Below are 18,371 nucleotides of genomic sequence, written 5' to 3'. Positions count from 1 at the left end.
TTTTGCACTGGTTTGTTTTCCCCAAAGAACAAAAGATCCTCGAGCTGCTCAGAAGAGCTGCTCCTCGAGGACAGAAAGCCCATGGGTTTGTTCCCTGGCGCTCGCCCTCCTTGCCGAGCACAAGAGGCCTCTTCTGGGACCAGCGACATACCACCACGACCAGCAACCAGCTCCTATGTCCAGTCTAAAGCAAAGTGCACACCAGGTCCAAAAGCGAAACTGATCTCTTGGGGTCCTTCGGTTAAGAGGCTCTAGTTTGCAAAGCTATCTTATCCGAGATCCCGGTAGGAGCATCTGCCAGGGTGGAGCAGGTATTGAATCGTGAAGCCTTGCAGGACATAATGCTGGAGCTCTTCTTCTTGCGGTAGAAGTAGCTGCTGAGGTGGAACCAGAACTTGTCGTGGAGGGAGGCATAGATGAAGGGGTTGTAGCAGGCAGAGCTCATGGCAATCAGGTGACAGGAGACCTGGATAACGTTGACGTACCTCTTGTCCAGGATGGTGAACTCCTCGTCGATGTCTCTGATGAAGTTCACCACCTGGAGGGGCAGCCAGCAGATAGCGAAGCACACCACCGAGATGGTGAGCACCCGGAAGGTCTTCTGCTTCGTTTTGGTCCATTTGTCTTGGCAGGGATAGGCAGCACCCGGGACGTTCCTCCTCCGCAAGTGGTAGGTGATGGCACAGAAGGAGACCGATACCGCCAAGAGTGGGAGCATGTAGGACAAGAGGAGCATCAAGCACGAGTACAGCAGCCGCTCTCTCTCTTCGTGCTTCCAAAACTCTTCGCAGATGATCATGTCGTGGCCGATGGCGTTGAGATCCAAGTAGTGGGTGTGCAGCGACGTGGGAACAGAGGCCATGATGGAGAGTAACCAAATGCAGGCCACGAGGCAGATGCAGGACCTGCGGCTTATCCTCCTGCGAATAGGGTACGCCACCACAACGTACCGGTCGATGGCGATGGCGGTGAGGGACAGCACCGAGACGAAGACGGTGGCGGCCTGCATCAAGGTGACAAAGTAGCACATGAACATCCCGAAGAGCCAGCCCCGCACCTCGAAGGCGTAGGAGACGGTGAGGGGGACGCAGGCGAGGCACATGATGAAGTCGGCCGCCGCCAGGTTCCCGATCAGGAAATTGGTGGTGCAGTGCAGCTTCTTGGTGAGAGCGATGAGGAGGATGAGGAAGAGGTTCCCCGTGCACGCCACTGCCACCAGCGTGGCGTAGAGCGGGATGAAGAGGGGCTTCAGCTCCAGGAGGAGGTCCAGGCCGGTGAAGAGAGCGGCTGAGCCGTTCTGCCAGGAGTTGTTGGGCAGCCGACCGTGAGCCATGCCGTCCCTCCTCTGGCCGGTGCTGCTTCTCCACGCCTTGAAGTCAGAGATGAGACCGTTAGTCCTGAAGGGGAAAGAAACATGCCTTGGTTGTACTTCTGGGCAGAAGAACCTGTCCCCAGGGCCTAGGTCCTCTTGCGCAGCCCCGTAGAGATGCACCAGCTGACTTAAAAGATGCTGTGACTTTTAAAGAGCGAACGTGCCCCGTGGCAGACACAGCGGAGAAAACGGGGAACCCGGCTAGGAAACGGTTAACCAGCCGGACGCAGATCTGCGGGGAGCTGCCAGTTTGGAGCAGCAGGAGAGGGAAAGCAGCTCGGGACGCCTCACGGAAAGTAACCTGGGAGCTGCAGTTCCCAGGTTAAAGCAGAAATAAAAGACGCTCCTCCATTTTTTGCTTTTCATTTTTCCCCTGCCAACTGCATCCCGACCTGCCAGCCCTGCCGCTGCCCTCCGGCCACCCGGCTCGGCAGAAGGGTCCTCTCCATCTCCCTGCCCTCCCGCCTCTCTCCGTCCCGGCCCACCCCACCATTCCCCCCGTCCCGTGGGGTTATTTTACCCCGTGGGTTATTTCTCCGCCATCCACGGGTGGTTTTCTCCTGCCTTCCCTTGTAGCGACCGCGACGGGAGGGAGCGCGTGGCTCCCTGGGCACGACCACAAAACTACTTAGGGCAGCACAAGGGGGACGATGTCAAATATATTCTAGCAGAAAGTGTAAGGAAATGAAGAATTACCCTGCAGGACCCTCCTCTCGGACCCCCCGCTGCCAAATTTACCATTTCATCCCCCCCACCAGGACCTGGACAGTCTTCTTCCCCCCAGTGGAGAGTCAAAACGGCATTAATTAAGTAGCCCCCGTAATTAACTGAGAGATATCATGGTTTTCTACTTCACGGCTGCACACGCAGCGTGCGCGCTGGGAGAGACCTCGCTCCAGGGCCGTGCCCTGCCCGGGCTGGGAACACAAAACCCAGACGGCCGAGCAGCCCATGCGATCGTTACCGTAAAGAACGAACGCCCGCTTCACGGCCGTGCCGGGAGCCCAGCCAGCCCCCCCCGGGGCCCGGCCGCGGGACGGGGCGCCCGGCGGGGCCCAGCCGGAGCCCGGGGCTTGCCGGGGCAGGGCCGGGGCTGCGGCGCGGAGCGCTTACCGGCGCGGTGCGGGGGGCACGCAGGTGCCGCGGAGCCTCTCGGTCACAGCGTCTTCGGGGTGCCTCGTCCTCTGGCAGCCGCTCCCCCGGCTTGCAGTTGCTTTCGCTCCGGGTTCTCTGGGGGCTTGGGGGGTTTTTTTGCACCGATGCCTGAGCTTTTAAGCCGTGGAGGAGCAGGACGTGCCCGCCCGCGGTGCTCGGTAGCCCAGGTAGGCGCGGGGACGCGCACATCCCACCCCACCGTTTCGCAGCTGGAGCCGCATCTCCCCCCCCGCCAGCCCGGCCGGGAGCCCCGGCGGCTCCCGGGGACGGCAGCGCTGGGCAAGGCGGGGCGGCTCCGGGGCTGCTCGGGGGAGCCCCCGCCGCCCTCGGGGCCGCGCCAGGGGAGCCCCCTCGGCAGGGAGCGGAGGGGAAGGCGCGGGGGGACGGGGAGGGGACGGGGCGGGCGGGCGCAGGGACCGCGCGGAGCTCCCGGGTGCCGGCAGCGGCCGCCCCGTCGGGGGTCCCGGCCCGGGGAGCGGGGGCGGGGGGCGAGGGCAGCGTGGGATGAAGGCAGCGTGGGGCGAGGGCAGCCCAGCCATGCGGTGGGGGCGGCCATGCGGTAAGGGCAGCGGTGGGGGTGCAGGCAGCATGGGGTGCAGGCAGCCGTGGGGTAAGGGTGGCCCAGCTGTCGGGCGATGGGCACCCAACCACGGGGTGCTCGTGGCCCAGCAGTGGGGCAAGGGCAGGGTGAGGTGAGGGTGGTCCAGCCACGGGTTGACGGGCACCCAGCCATGGGGTGAGCGTGGCCCAGCTGCCGGGGGCCGCCAGCCAGCCGTGGTGTGGGGCGCAGGCGTGGGGTACAGCGTGTGCCCCACGGAGCTGAACCCCCAGCGCCCACCAGCACCAGCCTGTCCCCAAAACCAAGCGGCTCCAGCCAACGAGCCAGCAAGGGCGAGGCACCGATAGCGAGGGGTGGTGGGGAATTGCATCCAGCCCACAACCATGGGGTGGGGGAATAAAAATGCCATTTTGCATTTTATTTCCCGGTGGAGAAGAAAAAACCAAGCCAGGCCAGGGTCCCAGCCTGCCGGGAGCAGCGCTGGTACTGCCGGCCCGAAAGGCACTGGGTGCTCCCCGCGTCCAGCCGATTCCACTGCCGGGAAATTAAGCAGCATTGCCCCAAATACAAACAGGAGGCAGGACCAGCCGTCATGCGACTGTTTTTCTCTCCACCAAACCACCAGCTTTTCCCATTTTTTCAGGAATACCTCAGGTCACCTTTTATCACAGATGCACTCAAGAACCTCGGCGCTTGCAGGATCGGCACGGAGGCACACAGAAATATGTGCCCTTTTCAATCAACAGGCATTTACCTTCAAGGTAACATCAATATTGACATTTTTAAGAGCTTGGGAAAAAAGCTTCGGCACCAAAATGCTCTTTGCACAGAGCATTTCGAGTTCTTGAGAAAGCTTCTGCAATGCATGTTGAGTGCTCAGGGACACGCAAGAATCAGGATTAGGTTTTTATTTCTTGACTGTTCCCTCCTGTGTGTGTTTACAAATAATGTAAATGTCTTTAAAACCAAATAAAACCCATCTCTCCATATGCTGTTCGCTCTTAGAAGGAAGCTGTTAGGATTTAAAATGGCGGGTGTGCGTTTCTCTTCTTGATTTCCACCCACGTTCACTCCCTTTGGGCTGCAAGTCTCAGTTCTGAAGACAGCTGGATGTACGGGCTCAGGGCATCATCCAGCCACGATCAAGGGGGGTTTTCGCAAAAAAAAAAGTATTTTTGGATTTAGGGCAAGCACGATCCATATGGCTGAAGTCACTAAAAGTATTCCTCTCTTAAATTCAGCGTATGCCTAAGTGATGGGCTATAGCCAGTTCAGCCCGGGTTAGCCGTATTGGCAGAGCCTCAGAGGGTGGCTGGAGTTATTTTAATGAGCTTTCTCCTTTTTATCCGAGATTTTACATGCAGTCGGGCCATAGGAGCAGGTTTTTAAACCAGGTTTGAGATCAGGCAGCTCCAACAACGCCCATGCGGAGCCTGGGCTATTGCTCAGCTAAAATACTGCGATGAAACCCAGCAGAGCTGCCGGGGCAGCACGGCTGAGGCTTCAGCTGTGCCTAGAGCAGCCAAAGGTGCTGCAAGAGGTGAAACTAATTCCCCAATTGGGTATAAAAGGTCATGGCAGGCTTTTTCTGGGGGGGATTGTTCATGTTCAGTGCTTTTGGGGGTTTTTTTTGCTCTGTCCTCTGCAGAGCCCAGCTGCTGGTGGAGCTGAAGCAATTTGCTAAACTTAGAAATAGCAATTTAAGTGCTTCACAGAACTTGAAAAAAGAAAAAAAAATATAGGGGGGGGAAAACCCAAACCAGGTTTGTTCTGCTAGATGGGAGAGGGAAGAGCTGCCTTTGGTGGTGAGGGGTTTCCATCTCCTTGGTGTTATGGTACAAAAGTGCTTTTGTTCCCGTGGAAGAGCTCGATTATGCCAATCCTGCACCGCGTACAGGGCAGAGGAGAAGGGATCACCCAAAACTGTAAGTACCAAACACTGGAGCTGCCGATCTGCCTGCCCTTCTCCTGGGAGCACCCGCCTGATGGTGAGCTGGGGGGGGGGAGGGAAAAAACCACGAATCTTTTCCCCAGCAGCCTCCTTAGGGGCTTTGCAGCCACACAAGCGTGCTTGTGGCATCGCCCACGCTCGGGCTTTTGCTCAGGCTTTTTCCCCGTGGGTAGGTTCCCAGGCTGTGGTGCGACGGCAGAGCTGGCGTGTCCCCTTCCTCGCCCCGCTGAGTGCTGGAGGGGGGCAGGAGGACCCGGCAAAAGCAGCCTGTGCGATGGGGTGGCTGCAGGAGAGCGGGCGGGAAGGGGTCTGTAAGGGTGAAAGCTGGAAATAAGAGGGGGAATTAAAAAAAAAAAAAGGCACGGCTGGAGTCAGCCTCATGCAATACAGTGACAAGCACAAAGCTCTTGGTGACCGTGAGCCGTTAAGGCTTTGCTGGAGAGGTATCGGGTCACTGGCCGGGTACCCAGCCGATCCCTAACAACTTCAGGTAATTAAATGAGCAGAGAAATGGTCACGGCTGAGTCAAATGAGCGGGCTGGGGCTGGATGGAGAGAAGGCAGGGTAACCCAGAGCCAGGCGTCAGCGCCTACCAGCCCTTCTCCCCGCTTTCTTCCTCACCTTACAAAGACCGAGGGCGATGGATTGCAAACCTGTTTATTTTCTGCCGAAATTGCGTGTTTATAGGGCAGATACTGTTGCATAAGGGAATTTCAGGGAATTCCTTTTTTTTTGCTTGAAGTTGCTCAGGGCCCTTCCCTGCCGCCCGTAACTGCCTGTCTCTGAGCCGGGGCTTTGCTTCCCCGCGGTGCAGCTGGTTAAAGGTGGCTGCGGGCTCTTCCGCAGGAGCGGAGACGAGGGATGCAGCTCATCAGCCACACGGAGATCGAGGGGGCAAGCAGCATCGCGCCTGCCGGCGTGAGCGGCGGCGGCAGCAGCAGGGGCTTCGGCGGAGCGTAAGTGCAGAGCCCGTGGGTTGAAACGCAGCAGCAGCGTTCGGGAAACGCGGTGCAGAGGCACAAAACGTTATTCCTGTGCTGGAGGCTGAAATGTCAGGGTGACGTCTGCAAGCGCTGCCGTTTGCAGGTCGCATCTTTCCTTCTGTAGCATCCGCTCGGAGCATGCACGAGCTGCCGTTTCTTTTCCATCCTCTCTCCCACCCCCTCCGGCCACCTTTTCTTGCAACCTCTGCCACATCAGAGATGCTTTTTCCACTCCGAGTTTCCTTTCGGAAGTGATTTCCAGCTTATTTCAAGTTAGTGAATTATCGACTGATATGCGGATAACGACTTCAGAAACAGGGGCTTGGGAGAAGTTAGCCTTAATTGGGCATTTATTACTGTAACACAGTTGCACCGTGTGATTAAAAAGAGGACCCGAGCGTTGCTTTGATATTGATTTCAGTGGCAAGATGAAGTTAATAATGTACGACTCCTAACGAGATTTGAGTGGCAAACAATAATATCAGTGTCCAGTGACTATAGTAATGACTTCGTTTCCATTACATTATGCAAGAGTGTTATGACAAGCTTGGTGGTAATGAGAGCTGAAATTAAACCGGGGGATAATTACCCTGGTGACCTGAGCAATGGGCTGATGTTAAGATAGGGCAGATCGCCGCCGATTAAAGGCTTTGTGCCCTTTGGTTTGTTTTTCAGTGTGGAGGGAGCCCACAGCAATCAAGCTACCAAAAACCTTCTCTTTCCTGGGCCAAAAACGCTCCAAAATCAGCCGAGAGGCTGTTCGTTAGGCAGGCGCAGACCTTCTCACTCCCAGCTCTTTCTGGGTAGCGATTCTGGCTGTGCCCGGGTCCGCACGGGGCAGTTTGCATCCGCAGGCTCAGCCCTGGCAGCAAAGCTGGCATGTCGTTTTTGGGGTCGTAATGTAATTTTCACGACTCTCCGCGTTCAAGCGGCTTTGATTTGCCTCGGGAATGGCAGGAATTGTTGGCCGGGGATTTGTATTTGTGGTTTCTGGGTAGGACTTGGATCCTAGTCCCAGCTGGACAGGGAAGGGGTTGATCTCGGAGATATCCCAAAGCAGATAAAGAGTGAAAACAAAGCTGAAAACGTTTGGAAGTACAAGGGGGGGAAGCCTCCCTGGCCAGCCCAGGCAGCTGAATTCCCCATGGCATCTCTAATGGGTTTGGGCCCTTTACTGTGGGGCAGGGGCTTATGAAGGCACTGGGAGGGCAAGAAGCATCCAGAAATCCACCCTGGGTTTGCAAAGTTTGTCCTGAGAAAACCAAGCAGCTGCTTTCCCCAGCCACAAACACCACCTTTCAGCTACAATACCGTTATGAAGGTTTTATTAGACGTGTCAGGACAAACTTCGCAATTTTAAAGCTCTCAGCTATTCAGAAATAGGCTGTCATGAAACTGCTTTGGAGCAGTGACTGCCCCTTGTGAAGAGATTGGGGGTTGTCATTTTTATCTTTTCTTTTTTTCTTTCTCCTTTGGAAGGAAAAACAAATCTTTGCTTCTCCACAGTGATCGCTTTGAAGTCAGATGTATTAATTGTTGTATGCCCCATAATAAGGGAGTGTATAGTAACAGGGTTGCTTCTTATTTACCGTGGCCGGGGTACCAGGCTGCCAGATCCAAAGCAGGTCATTGCTGTCAGCTCCGTTCTCCTTAGAACCCTCTGATTCCACGTGCAGGATTTTTTCATCTTTTCCTTCATAGCTTACTTAAATAAGGGAAAATTTAAAAAGAATCATCATCAACTGGAATTATTTTGGTAACAGGAATGGAAACTGTCAGACCAGTCCTAGGAGAAGTTCTGCAAAATTCTGACTCTTGGTGAGAGAAGTTAACTTGTCTCAGGCTGATGGATGTGGGTTGGTGTTATTAAAGCTGGCTGAGAGCTGACTTCAGGGACGAGGACTCATCCCTGCCAAATAATCAGCAGGAAGAAAATCACCTTTGTCTCCATATCACAGTCTGGCCAAGAGCTGCTGTTAATTTTAAACAGCAGAACAATCTGATAGGGAAAGCAGAAGGCTCTTAAAAGATCGTTTGAGATGACAGATGGAGTTTGAACATGACAGCAGAATAATGAATCGCTGGGCGGCTGGGACAGAGCACGTCCACCCCGAGTCAGCCGGAGGCTTCATCCAGGCCCGGATGCACCACGGCCAGGGCACTCCGGCAGCGTGCTGGGAGCTTTTCCCTCTGCACATGCTTACCCTGGAAAAGCCTTTTCCCACCTGATCTTTACTGCTTCCAGGGACCCTGTAGGATACGTCACTCTTATTCCAAAGTTCGTATTGCCCCGCACCAGGAGTTTCTGTCTCTGAATGGACACAAGCGATGGATTTGAAAGCTGCAGCCCGCCCTGCTGATCCCTGATCTGTGAGCTGGCGACGCTTCTTGAAGCATCAGTGCTTGAGGCATCTGCTAGGACATCCCGGTGTCCATCCTACCCCGTACAGATGGTGACCAGGAATCGGATTTTGCTGTGATTTTATCCTTTTCTTGGTGCATTGCTCACCAGGTTGGCTTTTAGAAATAACCGCAGGTTCCAGCACCTGCAAGACATCTTCAGAGAGCAGCCGGAGCGGGACCACCCGAAGCCACTTCTGAAAATGTCGGTCTTCATCACCTTTTCTGCAAAATGGCAATCGCAGCGCAGACCTTCCTCCTGCCGCCGGCTGCAATTTTCCCTAACCTGAGATGCTAGAGAGCCTGTCAATTAAAAAACAGGACGGAATATTCTCAGCATCATTATACGGTGCTGCCATCTCATGCTTCAATCAGATTGATTTTGTCAGTTCCAGTACATGGTGAACCACTTTTTTTTGCCCTGCACGGGCGGGTGGGAGGTCTTGGGAAAGCGCGGGGAGGATCAGACTGCCGCGAACGCGTTTATCGGCGTACGTCAAGCACGGACAAACGAAGCCGACCTTGATGTGCGCGGTCGTGCTGCTGGAGGCAGCTGCCCGTGCTTGTTTTCCCATGGATATGTGTGAATCCTAGCGGCGGGCTAATTTTGTGCTTTGGCTTGTGCTTGATAGGTATGTTTAACGAATGTTTATGGCGATTATATTCCACAGAGACACACACTAATCAGCCTCAGCCATTGCCTGATTTTTTTTTTTCCTTAGTCACTCACTGGTTTAGGTGCTGCTTTCAAAAAAAGGTGCTTTGAGGCACCTGTTTTCCAGCCCCCTTTTCCTCCTCCCATGCCTTTCCTCGCTGCCTGATGTGCTCCGTTAGCCTGGCCATCATTTTGGCCAGTAATACCTGCAGAAATGGCCCTCTCGTTGCTCTGACGAGGCAGCAGTTGGATTGTCTTGGATTTCACTTTATGCTGCCCCATCTTGAAAACAAATTACTGGCAGTCTCATGACAGTGATGTGTTACAATACCAGTGTGATGCATCTCTCTGGGAAGTTTAAGGGGGTAGAGAAACGCTGTTTCATGCAGAGAAAAGGCTAAAGTATTGTCTTTAAAAGGTACAAACCAGAGGGTGGCTAACGCTTCTTTTGTGATTACTAGTTTCTCACACCTGAAAAATCATCTCCCGTATTCGATAGCAGGTCTTTGCACGTGCATAACAGCCTGGACACAACGCTTTCAGACACTGCTGCTGTGGACCCGTCTGCACCTCCTGATAGTTTGCTTGTTCTCTGTTGCTACGCTGTTACTGACGGCTTGTCTCTTTGTTTAGGTTGGTGCATCTCCTGGCATGCGAATTATTTCCACATATAGGAAGGCTGGTGTTGCTGTATAAGCAAAAAATATCCCTAGTGAAAACGCTGCTTGTACCAGCAAGAGTTTGTTTGATTGATAGGAACTAAAGAGCTTTCTTTTCCCAGAATAAACCATAATACTTTGAAGTAAAGTCCTTGCTAGGCAAACCACATGTAGCATCACCACCAAGTGCAACAATGCTGCCTGGACGCATCGTGCTTCCTCACGTATTCGCAGTTTAAGCGATCTTGTAAAGTTTTTAAGGGGTTTAACGGAGGAGTTCTTGCTACTGTTATGGTGATTTAAGTACAGACCCATCCCAAGTCTGATTTCTTCTGGGTTGGTGTCCAAAGGGTGGACCATGTGCAAGCTCCCAGCTTGTTCTTCTGAACACTCTCTACTGCAGTGCCTTCGCTGGATGTTGCCCCTTTCCTTGAGCAACATAGGGTTAGACTACTCAAGTGTAAATGTTTCTATACAGTAAAAGTGTGGTTAGGTTAAAACTAGATAAAAAATAGCTTACGTGCTTATTAAATAGCGCCTTGTTTGTAATCTTTTGTTTGTTCTTAAGCGGATAGATCAGGTCTTTCAGTCCTACTGTTTACATCCCAGTTGAGTTAGACTGAGTCAGCCTTTGGAGGAAGCCTGCAAATTGATAGGGCTGGATCTATTGCTTGATCTGAAGACAGTCTCCAATTAAATGCCAATCTATAAGTGCTTTGGCAGGTTTAATTCTCTGCTGAAAAGATGATGCTGCAGTGCTTCAGGACCTAATTTACTGTCTTGTGCTGACATTACCAATCAACAGCCACAAGCAGAGGAAACGGGGATTCGACATGTCGTGTCCAGCATGACAACCGAACAAAACCGTGCTACGCTGTCCTGTGCGTTCAGCTTCCTTGGCCGTACCGGAGCCGGTAGAGCTGATATTACACCGCTGGAAGCCAACCGACCCTCTCAGAACACAGACACGACGCTGCTCGGAGCAGGAGCTGGTGCACGTCTCAGGGATGGAGGCTCCCTGTTGGACCTGGATGCGGCTGTTCATGAAGGTCTCTTCAGTTATCCATTGGAATGACCAACACTAGTTCTTTTCTCCTCCTCCATCTCCTCCATCACAAAGCATTTGTTTGACCTTCTGGCCTCCATCCTGCCTGGTACTGATTTATTCTGGTCTTTTTTTTTTTTTTTTTTTTTTTTTTTTTTTACTGGAAGTCCCCTGGAGCTCATGGAAACGATCGGTGCCTGTTCTTCACATGCAGCAATAGGGCTTGCTCCCTGCCATCCGGGCAGCATGTGCTTTACAAATGCGAAGGGTCGAAATAGCTGGTCTTCCCTGCTGTGTTTAAACAGATCCTCCCGCACAAGAAGCTACTCTGAGTAGCTGGGATTTTGGACAAATCAAGGCAGATGACCTTCTCGTTCTTCAGTCATCTGTACAGACAGATATATATAACTAACCAGCAAAGGACCTGTGCGTGTCTTGCCAGAGTATCAATGCAGATTTGAAGACCTCTGCTAATTCTGTATTTGGACAATTCTTCCCCAGACCCTTCCCTTGGGCTTCTGAGCTATGTTTAAAAATGAAATGGGTGAGAGCTACTCTTTTTAGGTCCCTTCTCTAGAGGAAATGCTAGGTTATGTGGATCTGGAACTGTAGGTGTTTCAGTACAGTTATTTTGAATGCCTTTTGTTCTCAGATAGCTTTAATGGGAATAGACAAAATCGTACAAAACATCTTCACAGTCATTGCTAATCACAAGAGGGAAATGTACTGATTCCAAAATAGCCTGGGTACAGACAGAGAAACTGCATCTTTCTCTCTTTGTACATACCATTTCTGGTAAATACTCGGAAGCGTCTTTGTCATAGCTTGACATCACAGGTGAGAGATTTACAGCACTGTATCTGGAAAGCAGATTTATTTTTAGAGATAAATTAAAAGGGATATTTAAAAGATGACAAAAACCACCCACCAACAAGACATGAGACTTGCAAGTCTTGTATCGCTGACATACAGGTGATTCACTGTATTTCTCAAGTCTTAAAAAAAAGTGTTTGTTCTACTGGAGAATTATGAGTGTGACTTCTGTGAATGGTGAGCCTGGGGTGGGCGGTTATACTGATAAAGCCGATCGTGGAAACAAACACCGAGTCATGACACTGAAGGAGACGCACCAGCAGAATAACAGCTGTCAGTGAATGAGATCATAGCACCATTTATAATTGCACAGAGACAGGAAACAAGGAAGGTGTACAAAGAAGCTACTTTTAAAAATGTATTTTCATACAGGTACATAATGAATACTACTAGAACTACCCCTACAATTTCTGTCTTAACTAGCTTTATCCGACAGAAGATGTACGCTGCTTCCCTCTATCGACCTTTAGTGTCAATGCCAAGACAGAAAGCACAGGTTAAAGAAGCGTCAGTCTTATACAAGTACATGATTACAGATTCTTCGATTAGTAATGGGAAATAACCTGCTGCAGAGCTAAACAGGATGAAAAACAATTAAATACTAGAACATATTTAAAGTCAGATAATTCTATGCAAGTCTGTGATGAAAAGAAGTTATTTGTAGCCTCCCTGGTTATCGCTTGTGGTTTCCCAATACAGATCTCATCTGACCCTCTTTTGGAGAGGCTGAAGGAGATAAAGAACAGGTACAAAATGATCAACAAGAGGAAAAAAATACTCCCCCTCCAGTCTATAATAGAGAGTTTGGCCAATAAAGTGGGATATTGTAGGAGGGTACCTTACACAGAGAGGAATGTTAAATAGTTACAGAGTCCATGATAGCATCAGTCTATTGCAACGATAGCTTCCTTTAGGGTTCCAAACTCATGTCGGTGAAAAATCTGTCTTCCTCCAGGCACAGCTCAGGGCCACCTCAGACTGAAATAGTGAGGATCTATAGAAAACACCACAGTGGACTGTGCAGGAAAGAAAAAAAAAAATGCCCAATTGAGGAGTAAAAAAGGTACAAGGCAGGAAAGAAAAAAAAAAAATGCCCAATTGAGGAGTAAAAAAGGTACAAGACAGGAAGAAAAACTGATTCAGTGGTTTTATCTGTTCTATTCTAGACCATTATGTTTTCTGATGCTTCTGAACAACTGCTTTTTTTGCTTAATACGTCTCCTGATGAATTACAAACAAGTCACATTCAGGCTGGAATGATCAGGTTGCTACAGGCTGGGAGAAGATCAAAGTAAGACTTCAGTTCAGCATGCACTGTGTCACAGGCGTTCCACTCTTGTCCATAACAAATGCCAGTCACTAGCTCTGGAGGTCCGGAGCTGGGGTTTTTGGGGTTTTTTTGTTTTTTAAATGACTGGTAATTGGCACTTTTGCCCTCCCACCCCCCGTTACTACTATCGCTGGATACAACTTCATCGGGGTTCGGACGAGAGGCAGCTCTGTGGCATGGCTGGCGCGTATCTCACTGCTCTGCAGCTGGGGGTTCTTCCTCGGTCTCCTGCTTCTCTGGCTGAGATTCCGGAGGGATGAGGTACTGTACCTCCTCGGTATTGATTGCCACTTTATCAGGTTGCAGCCATCGCTTTAGATGTTCTAGCGTGCTGAGGGAAAGAAAAGACAAAGTGAAACAAGAGAACAACAAAGCCCCGCAGGAATGTATTGAAAAAACTGTCAGGAAAATCCTCCATATATATTTCTTTCACCTCTGTAGGTAGTCCTATTGCCACAGGTAAGGTCTATCATGAGACTGATCCGTGTGCCAGAGGAGCGAGTAGAATCTTTCATTCTACAAAGACATTCTGCTGTAGTTGGGCTTCTTCAACTATGGTTAGAGAAGTTTTACGCTCAGATTTTTCTCAATGAAAAGACTCCTTAGCAGGTACATCAACCTTTACATTCTTGAACTACTAGTCTGTCTCTGTAGCCAAAGACTACAATTCCATTCCCAGCTTTCTGGGCTGGAAGTAAGAAAACTAGTGTTAAAACAAAACAAACAAACCCCACAACTGCCTAATTGTGATGACGATGAGGAAATATAGGGGGGAAGGGAGGGGAACAAAAGCAGAATGGGAAGCACATATAAAAATGTGTGGCCATTAATAACACCAAAAGATTAAAGAAGAAAAAGGCAGTATGTGTACATTCTAGAATGCTAACCATATTGTGGTTTCTATAGATGTTTATAACTATATACCAGCATAATTATTGTCTTGCAGCCTATCTCACACTAATTGGTCCGACCAGAACAGATCTACCCCTGTCTTTGTTTAAATGCTGGCTATAACCCTAAAAGTTTAATAATGTAATTCTTAAATGTATGCATGTGTGTATGCTCATCTTCTAGAAGTGTGATTCAAGTCATTCAGTACTGCCACAACAAAATTAACGTGCTCTTGGCTCTTTCACAAGAGCAGAATTTCACTTGGTAATGTCCTTGAAATTATCTGTGTGCTTAGAAGTTAAGGCTTGTTTAATTACATTGGTGGGTGAGAATCAAATACTTTGGCACCATTCGGGAGTGACCTCTAACTTCATAGTCAAATTCTAGGGAGGAAAATTCTTTCATGGATAACATCCCCGGCCTTTAAAAACAGGGTAGAAAGAGCACGTACATCTACAAAAGCTTGTTTTTAAATATAAACCACGTTGAAGTTAACTGGTCAAAGAAAGAATCTAAAAACTCCTTATAAACATGGATTATTTTTCATACTTAAACTCCCAAACTAGCTTAAGTAGATTTTCTTCAAGGGAGAAAAATAATCTTCTTTTCAGCTAGAAGCAATCATGAAAAATGTCAGCTCGGAAAGGAGAAATATGGAGAGCATTATAAGTGATTGGAAATGTGAAATTGCTAAAGAAAAGGACTCTCATCTTAATTCATCCATCATTTGTAAAAGGGTAATGGGTGAGAGAGCAGCAGCACTGTAAGAGAGGCACGGAAAGGAGAGCCACTCGGGAAATCTCATCTCAGGACTGGTACCAACGCTGTAAAGAACTTCAAATCCCACTTGTGTCCAAAGCAGTGCTTAACTGGGCCCTTACAAAGATGTGGGGAATGGCCTGGGGTTCACTTTTAACATTAAGCCTTAAGAAAAGCCATCTGAGACACATTAGACATGCCCTCCTCCAGCCCATTCCTTCCCTACCCCAAATATGACAAGGGAAGTTATCAAGTAGGTTCCAGTTGTTTCCATGCTGGATCGCCCTACTCTGAGGGATGCAAAAATCAGTGAACAGCATTAGAAGCTCAAACCCTACATGCTCTGTGTGTTCCTCTCCAGTACAATGCAAATGGTCACTATCAAACTGTTTCAGAAAGCCTGTGACAGCCTTACCAAGTTGCAATGCGATGTTATTTTTGTCACGATGCCCTATCACAAGTCCTGACAAAACCTTAATTTAGTTTTTAAGAAATGAAGTCTGTTTGCCAATGTGGTAAGTGGTAATCCCTTCTCTTTGACTTGCTGATTACCTCTCATCAGAGTCATGTCCCTCTACATAAAATTCAGACTCAAACTTCTCCTGCAGGAACCTGTCCCAGCATTCCTTCTTAGCCTGGGAGAGAGTGCGCAGCATATCCTTGGAGGTCACCTCTTGAGACAAGCCTTTAATTCTCATCAGTCTTCTTTCTGTGAGGAGGCAAAGGAGGGGTCTTTATTATCTTTATTATGTTTTTCTGGAAGGGAAGAAAAGAAGTATCTGGACTTCTATATCAAAGAAGCTAAATTAACTTTTCAAGACTAAGTCATATTTTAAAAGTCATTTTCCCCTCTGTATTTCAAGCCTGCATGACTGTGTTTCTTGTATGGATACAAAATGATCTTTCTTAGGCGATGCTTCTGAAGGAAACAAGGTTTATGCAGTCAGTCAACTCTGCCCATTTTTGAGTTTTAATAAGTTTTACACTTACTGTTCAGTTTCCATGAAATCACACAGGAGGGTTCAGATCTCACAGGCTGTGAGATCTTTTTTTTAAGTTCCCACAATTTCTATGCAAATTGGCATGGAACATAAATCACACTAATTGTAGCGTGAATCCAAATAATGCCCAAACTGAGGACAAAAAATGCGAGTGCAGCAGTATTACTAGTTGGATACCTCCTAACAGAATGTGATACTGTGAGTTTCTCAGCCACAGGGGATGATGAAAAGCACCTCCTTACCAGACCCAGGGTAATCCAACTACAATACACAAAGCTACAAGAAAGCAAATTTCATTAATTCCTCTGGTCAGAAAATCCCATTATAACAGTTTCCTCCTTAAATTGGGTCAGGTATTGGCTTGTGATCACACTTTTTCCTGAAAAGTGTATCATCGTTAGTTGAATTGGGCTAGTTCACAACACTGTGGCCCACCTGTTGAGCTTTTTGGAGATTGTCTTTTGTTACAGAATTGAGCTGTCACCAAAAGTCACTGGCCCTAGCAATTCAGATGTGAATTATCCTATCTGTCCAAACATACTGCCAGGCTGATGCTATGATTTCACAAGCGCTAATCGTGGCCAGGTACAAACCTAGAACAGGTTTATCTTTCTGTTGACTTAGCCAGAATATACAAGAGAAACTTTGTGCTAGTGTTATGCTTTCATCCTGGCTGTGAGAAAACAGACACAGATCTAGTCTGAAGCCTGCTTGTAAAAATTAATCCACTGGCATTTTCTGAACAAGTTGGAACTGCAGCAGAAATTAATACCAGAAGAGCAATTTATGTCTTGTTGCTGTGGCACCCGTGATCTGATACTAAGAGCTCTACTTAGTGTACTGCAAAATAATAGTCTAAAACAGCAACTAGGGCAAGATGGAAGCTCTAGGTGAAATAAAAGCTTAAAAAGCCACTTCTGCCACCCATTCCTCCTGGCCTGCTTCTGCATGCAGCCTCCTATGAAAGCCAAGACAACTACGTGTGTGGCTGCACTGCAAACCAGGTTACAAACGGACCCAAGATAAAAATAACTCCACAGGAGGGAAAGAAGGGGAAAAGAAGAGCCACAAAGATGGAATATTTTGCTACGAGTGGAGGGAGTAGCAGTCCAGCTGCTGGAGAGCAGGGGAACCCCAAAGCTTCCTCCTAACAGGCAACAGGAGCATCCATCCTGGGGTTGAATGCTGTTGTACAACGAGGCCTCTGAAGGGAGTAGGAAATAGTTAAAACAGAGTGACAAATTCCACGGCTTTAGAGCTGAAGACTGCAGTGCTTAGCTGTGCTGGGATGTTAGCTCCAGTACTGGTAACCTTATCATCCCTCATATCAAGTGTTTCTATCAGCTGTTACGCTGTTCACAATCAATTTATGGCTTTATAGATTATGCAGGAATTAAGAGAAGCAATCACGCAAAGACGATCTGCATGACCTGTCATCTTAAAATACAGATTCTAGCAGGCATGATTTGGGAAAGCATCGGAGCTTTCCTTCCCATACCTGTCCTCCTCCTCTCCAACCAGAAAACAGGTCACAGAAAGAAATTTCACTTTTCTCTTTCCACTCAGAAGCGTCTCCCAAGACTTCATAAAAAGAATGAGACAAATACTGGTAACGCAAAAACATGTAAGCTCTGTAACGAGTTCAGAATGCGTTTCCCCTCCCCACGTCAACTACAGTGGAACTACATGCTCCTCAGAGAAAAAACAGCAGTGTCCCTACCCCACTTATTTGAGGGGAAAAACCCAAATTCTTTGATTTGTACTTGATTAAAAGTTCCTTCTGTGGCGTAGCTGAAGAAGCTATAACCGTGCTTCTCATTTCCACTAATGCACTTGCAGGAAACGAGTCAGATGCTCTATTAAATAGTTGCAAGACATCTTTCCAACCAGAGCTGTGAGCACTGTCACCTCAGGCGCATAAACAGAGCCATAGCTGTCATCAGGAGAAATCGAAGCCTTACCAGACACTCACCTAGGGATGCTAAATACACCTCCGAATCATTCAGGGGCGCCCAGGGCTTCAGATTTGTTTGGGAAGAGCCATCTGATCCACTGCCCTGGCTTCCTCCATCAGTGTAGGAATCCATGAAGGAGTCTGTAAAAGCATCGCTAGCATCCTTCTGGTCGGGATGTGGCAGACACGAACAGATTTCAGCCCAGAGGTCTTCACTGGACCTGGTGACTACGGAGTCAACGCTCTCGATCATTCTCATCGTGAAGTCCTGAGGTGGGGGGAATTAAACGATGAATACCGAGCAGAAAACCCTCTCTCCCAGGCCTCCCCCTATCTACCCCCCTCTGCCCAAGTCACGTCACCAGATGTTTTAGGGCCCTCTCAGCCCACCGGGGAAGCGCGGCCTCCCTCCAGAGCGCGATGATACGCTCTAGTGAGTCGCATTCACACTCAGGGACGCAGCGAGCCCCTCAGGGCCTGAGGGACGGCGCAGGGAAGCAGGCCGCGCTGCCCCTGCCGCCACGGCGCCCTCTCCGCCCCTTCCCCCGGAGACCCCTGTCACCACCGCTCCCCGGGGCCGCCCGAGCCTCTTCCCCGGGGACACGGAGGGGCCGCTCCGGCTGCCGCCCCGGTCCCCGCACCCGCCTCAGCCACCGCCACCGCTGCAACCGCCCGCACCGTAAACACGGGAAGCCGCAACGGCTTCTCACCGCCCGTCGATTGGCGTCTGGGTCTGGCCAATCGCCGCGCTCCCCCGGCGGTGAGAGGGCGCCTACTAGCCCGC

At 49.7% G+C, this 18,371-nt stretch overlaps 2 protein-coding genes across 5 annotated transcripts; both read right to left on the bottom strand.

Moving 5' to 3' along the window:
• Positions 1-241: 241 nt before the first annotated feature.
• LOC142409639 (prolactin-releasing peptide receptor-like) lies at positions 242-1,333 on the bottom strand. Its single transcript, XM_075501387.1, has one exon. The coding sequence runs from the start codon at positions 1,331-1,333 to the stop codon at positions 242-244; it is 1,092 nt and encodes a 363-aa protein (XP_075357502.1).
• Positions 1,334-11,997: 10,664 nt separating this feature from the next.
• On the bottom strand, positions 11,998-18,368 carry CCDC32 (coiled-coil domain containing 32). 4 transcript variants are annotated; one of them, XM_075501750.1, is made up of 4 exons: positions 18,266-18,368; positions 17,606-17,855; positions 15,185-15,341; positions 11,998-13,313 (listed from the first exon to the last, which is right to left on the bottom strand). In XM_075501750.1, exons 2-4 carry the CDS (start codon positions 17,844-17,846, stop codon positions 13,175-13,177), a joined length of 537 nt encoding a protein of 178 aa, XP_075357865.1. In that variant the 5' UTR covers positions 17,847-17,855; positions 18,266-18,368; the 3' UTR covers positions 11,998-13,174. The 4 variants fall into 4 exon arrangements, with proteins under 4 accessions (XP_075357865.1, XP_075357866.1, XP_075357867.1 ...); XM_075501751.1 differs by having other exon boundaries at positions 17,606-17,860; positions 18,238-18,293; XM_075501752.1 differs by lacking the exon at positions 18,266-18,368 and adding an exon at positions 18,229-18,251.
• Positions 18,369-18,371: the final 3 nt, after the last annotated feature.

Source organism: Mycteria americana, chromosome 5 (assembly GCF_035582795.1).
Source record: "Mycteria americana isolate JAX WOST 10 ecotype Jacksonville Zoo and Gardens chromosome 5, USCA_MyAme_1.0, whole genome shotgun sequence".
NCBI lineage: Eukaryota > Metazoa > Chordata > Aves > Ciconiiformes > Ciconiidae > Mycteria > Mycteria americana.
The sequence above is the reverse complement of the archived record's forward strand: the minus strand, read 5'-3'. Positions and strand labels throughout refer to the sequence as shown.

Excerpts from the sequence above, each read along its gene's own strand:
- LOC142409639 (XM_075501387.1), bottom strand. The coding sequence starts at position 1,333 with ATGGCTCACGGTCGGCTGCCCAACAACTCCTGGCAGAACGGCTCAGCC.
- CCDC32 (XM_075501750.1), bottom strand. The coding sequence starts at position 17,846 with ATGAGAATGATCGAGAGCGTTGACTCCGTAGTCACCAGGTCCAGTGAA. Across the intron at positions 15,342-17,605 it reads GGTGTATTTAGCATCCCTAG|AAAGAAGACTGATGAGAATT; the intron begins GTGAGTGTCTGG and ends GCCTCCTCACAG. Across the intron at positions 13,314-15,184 it reads GGACATGACTCTGATGAGAG|CACGCTAGAACATCTAAAGC; the intron begins GTAATCAGCAAG and ends TCTTTCCCTCAG.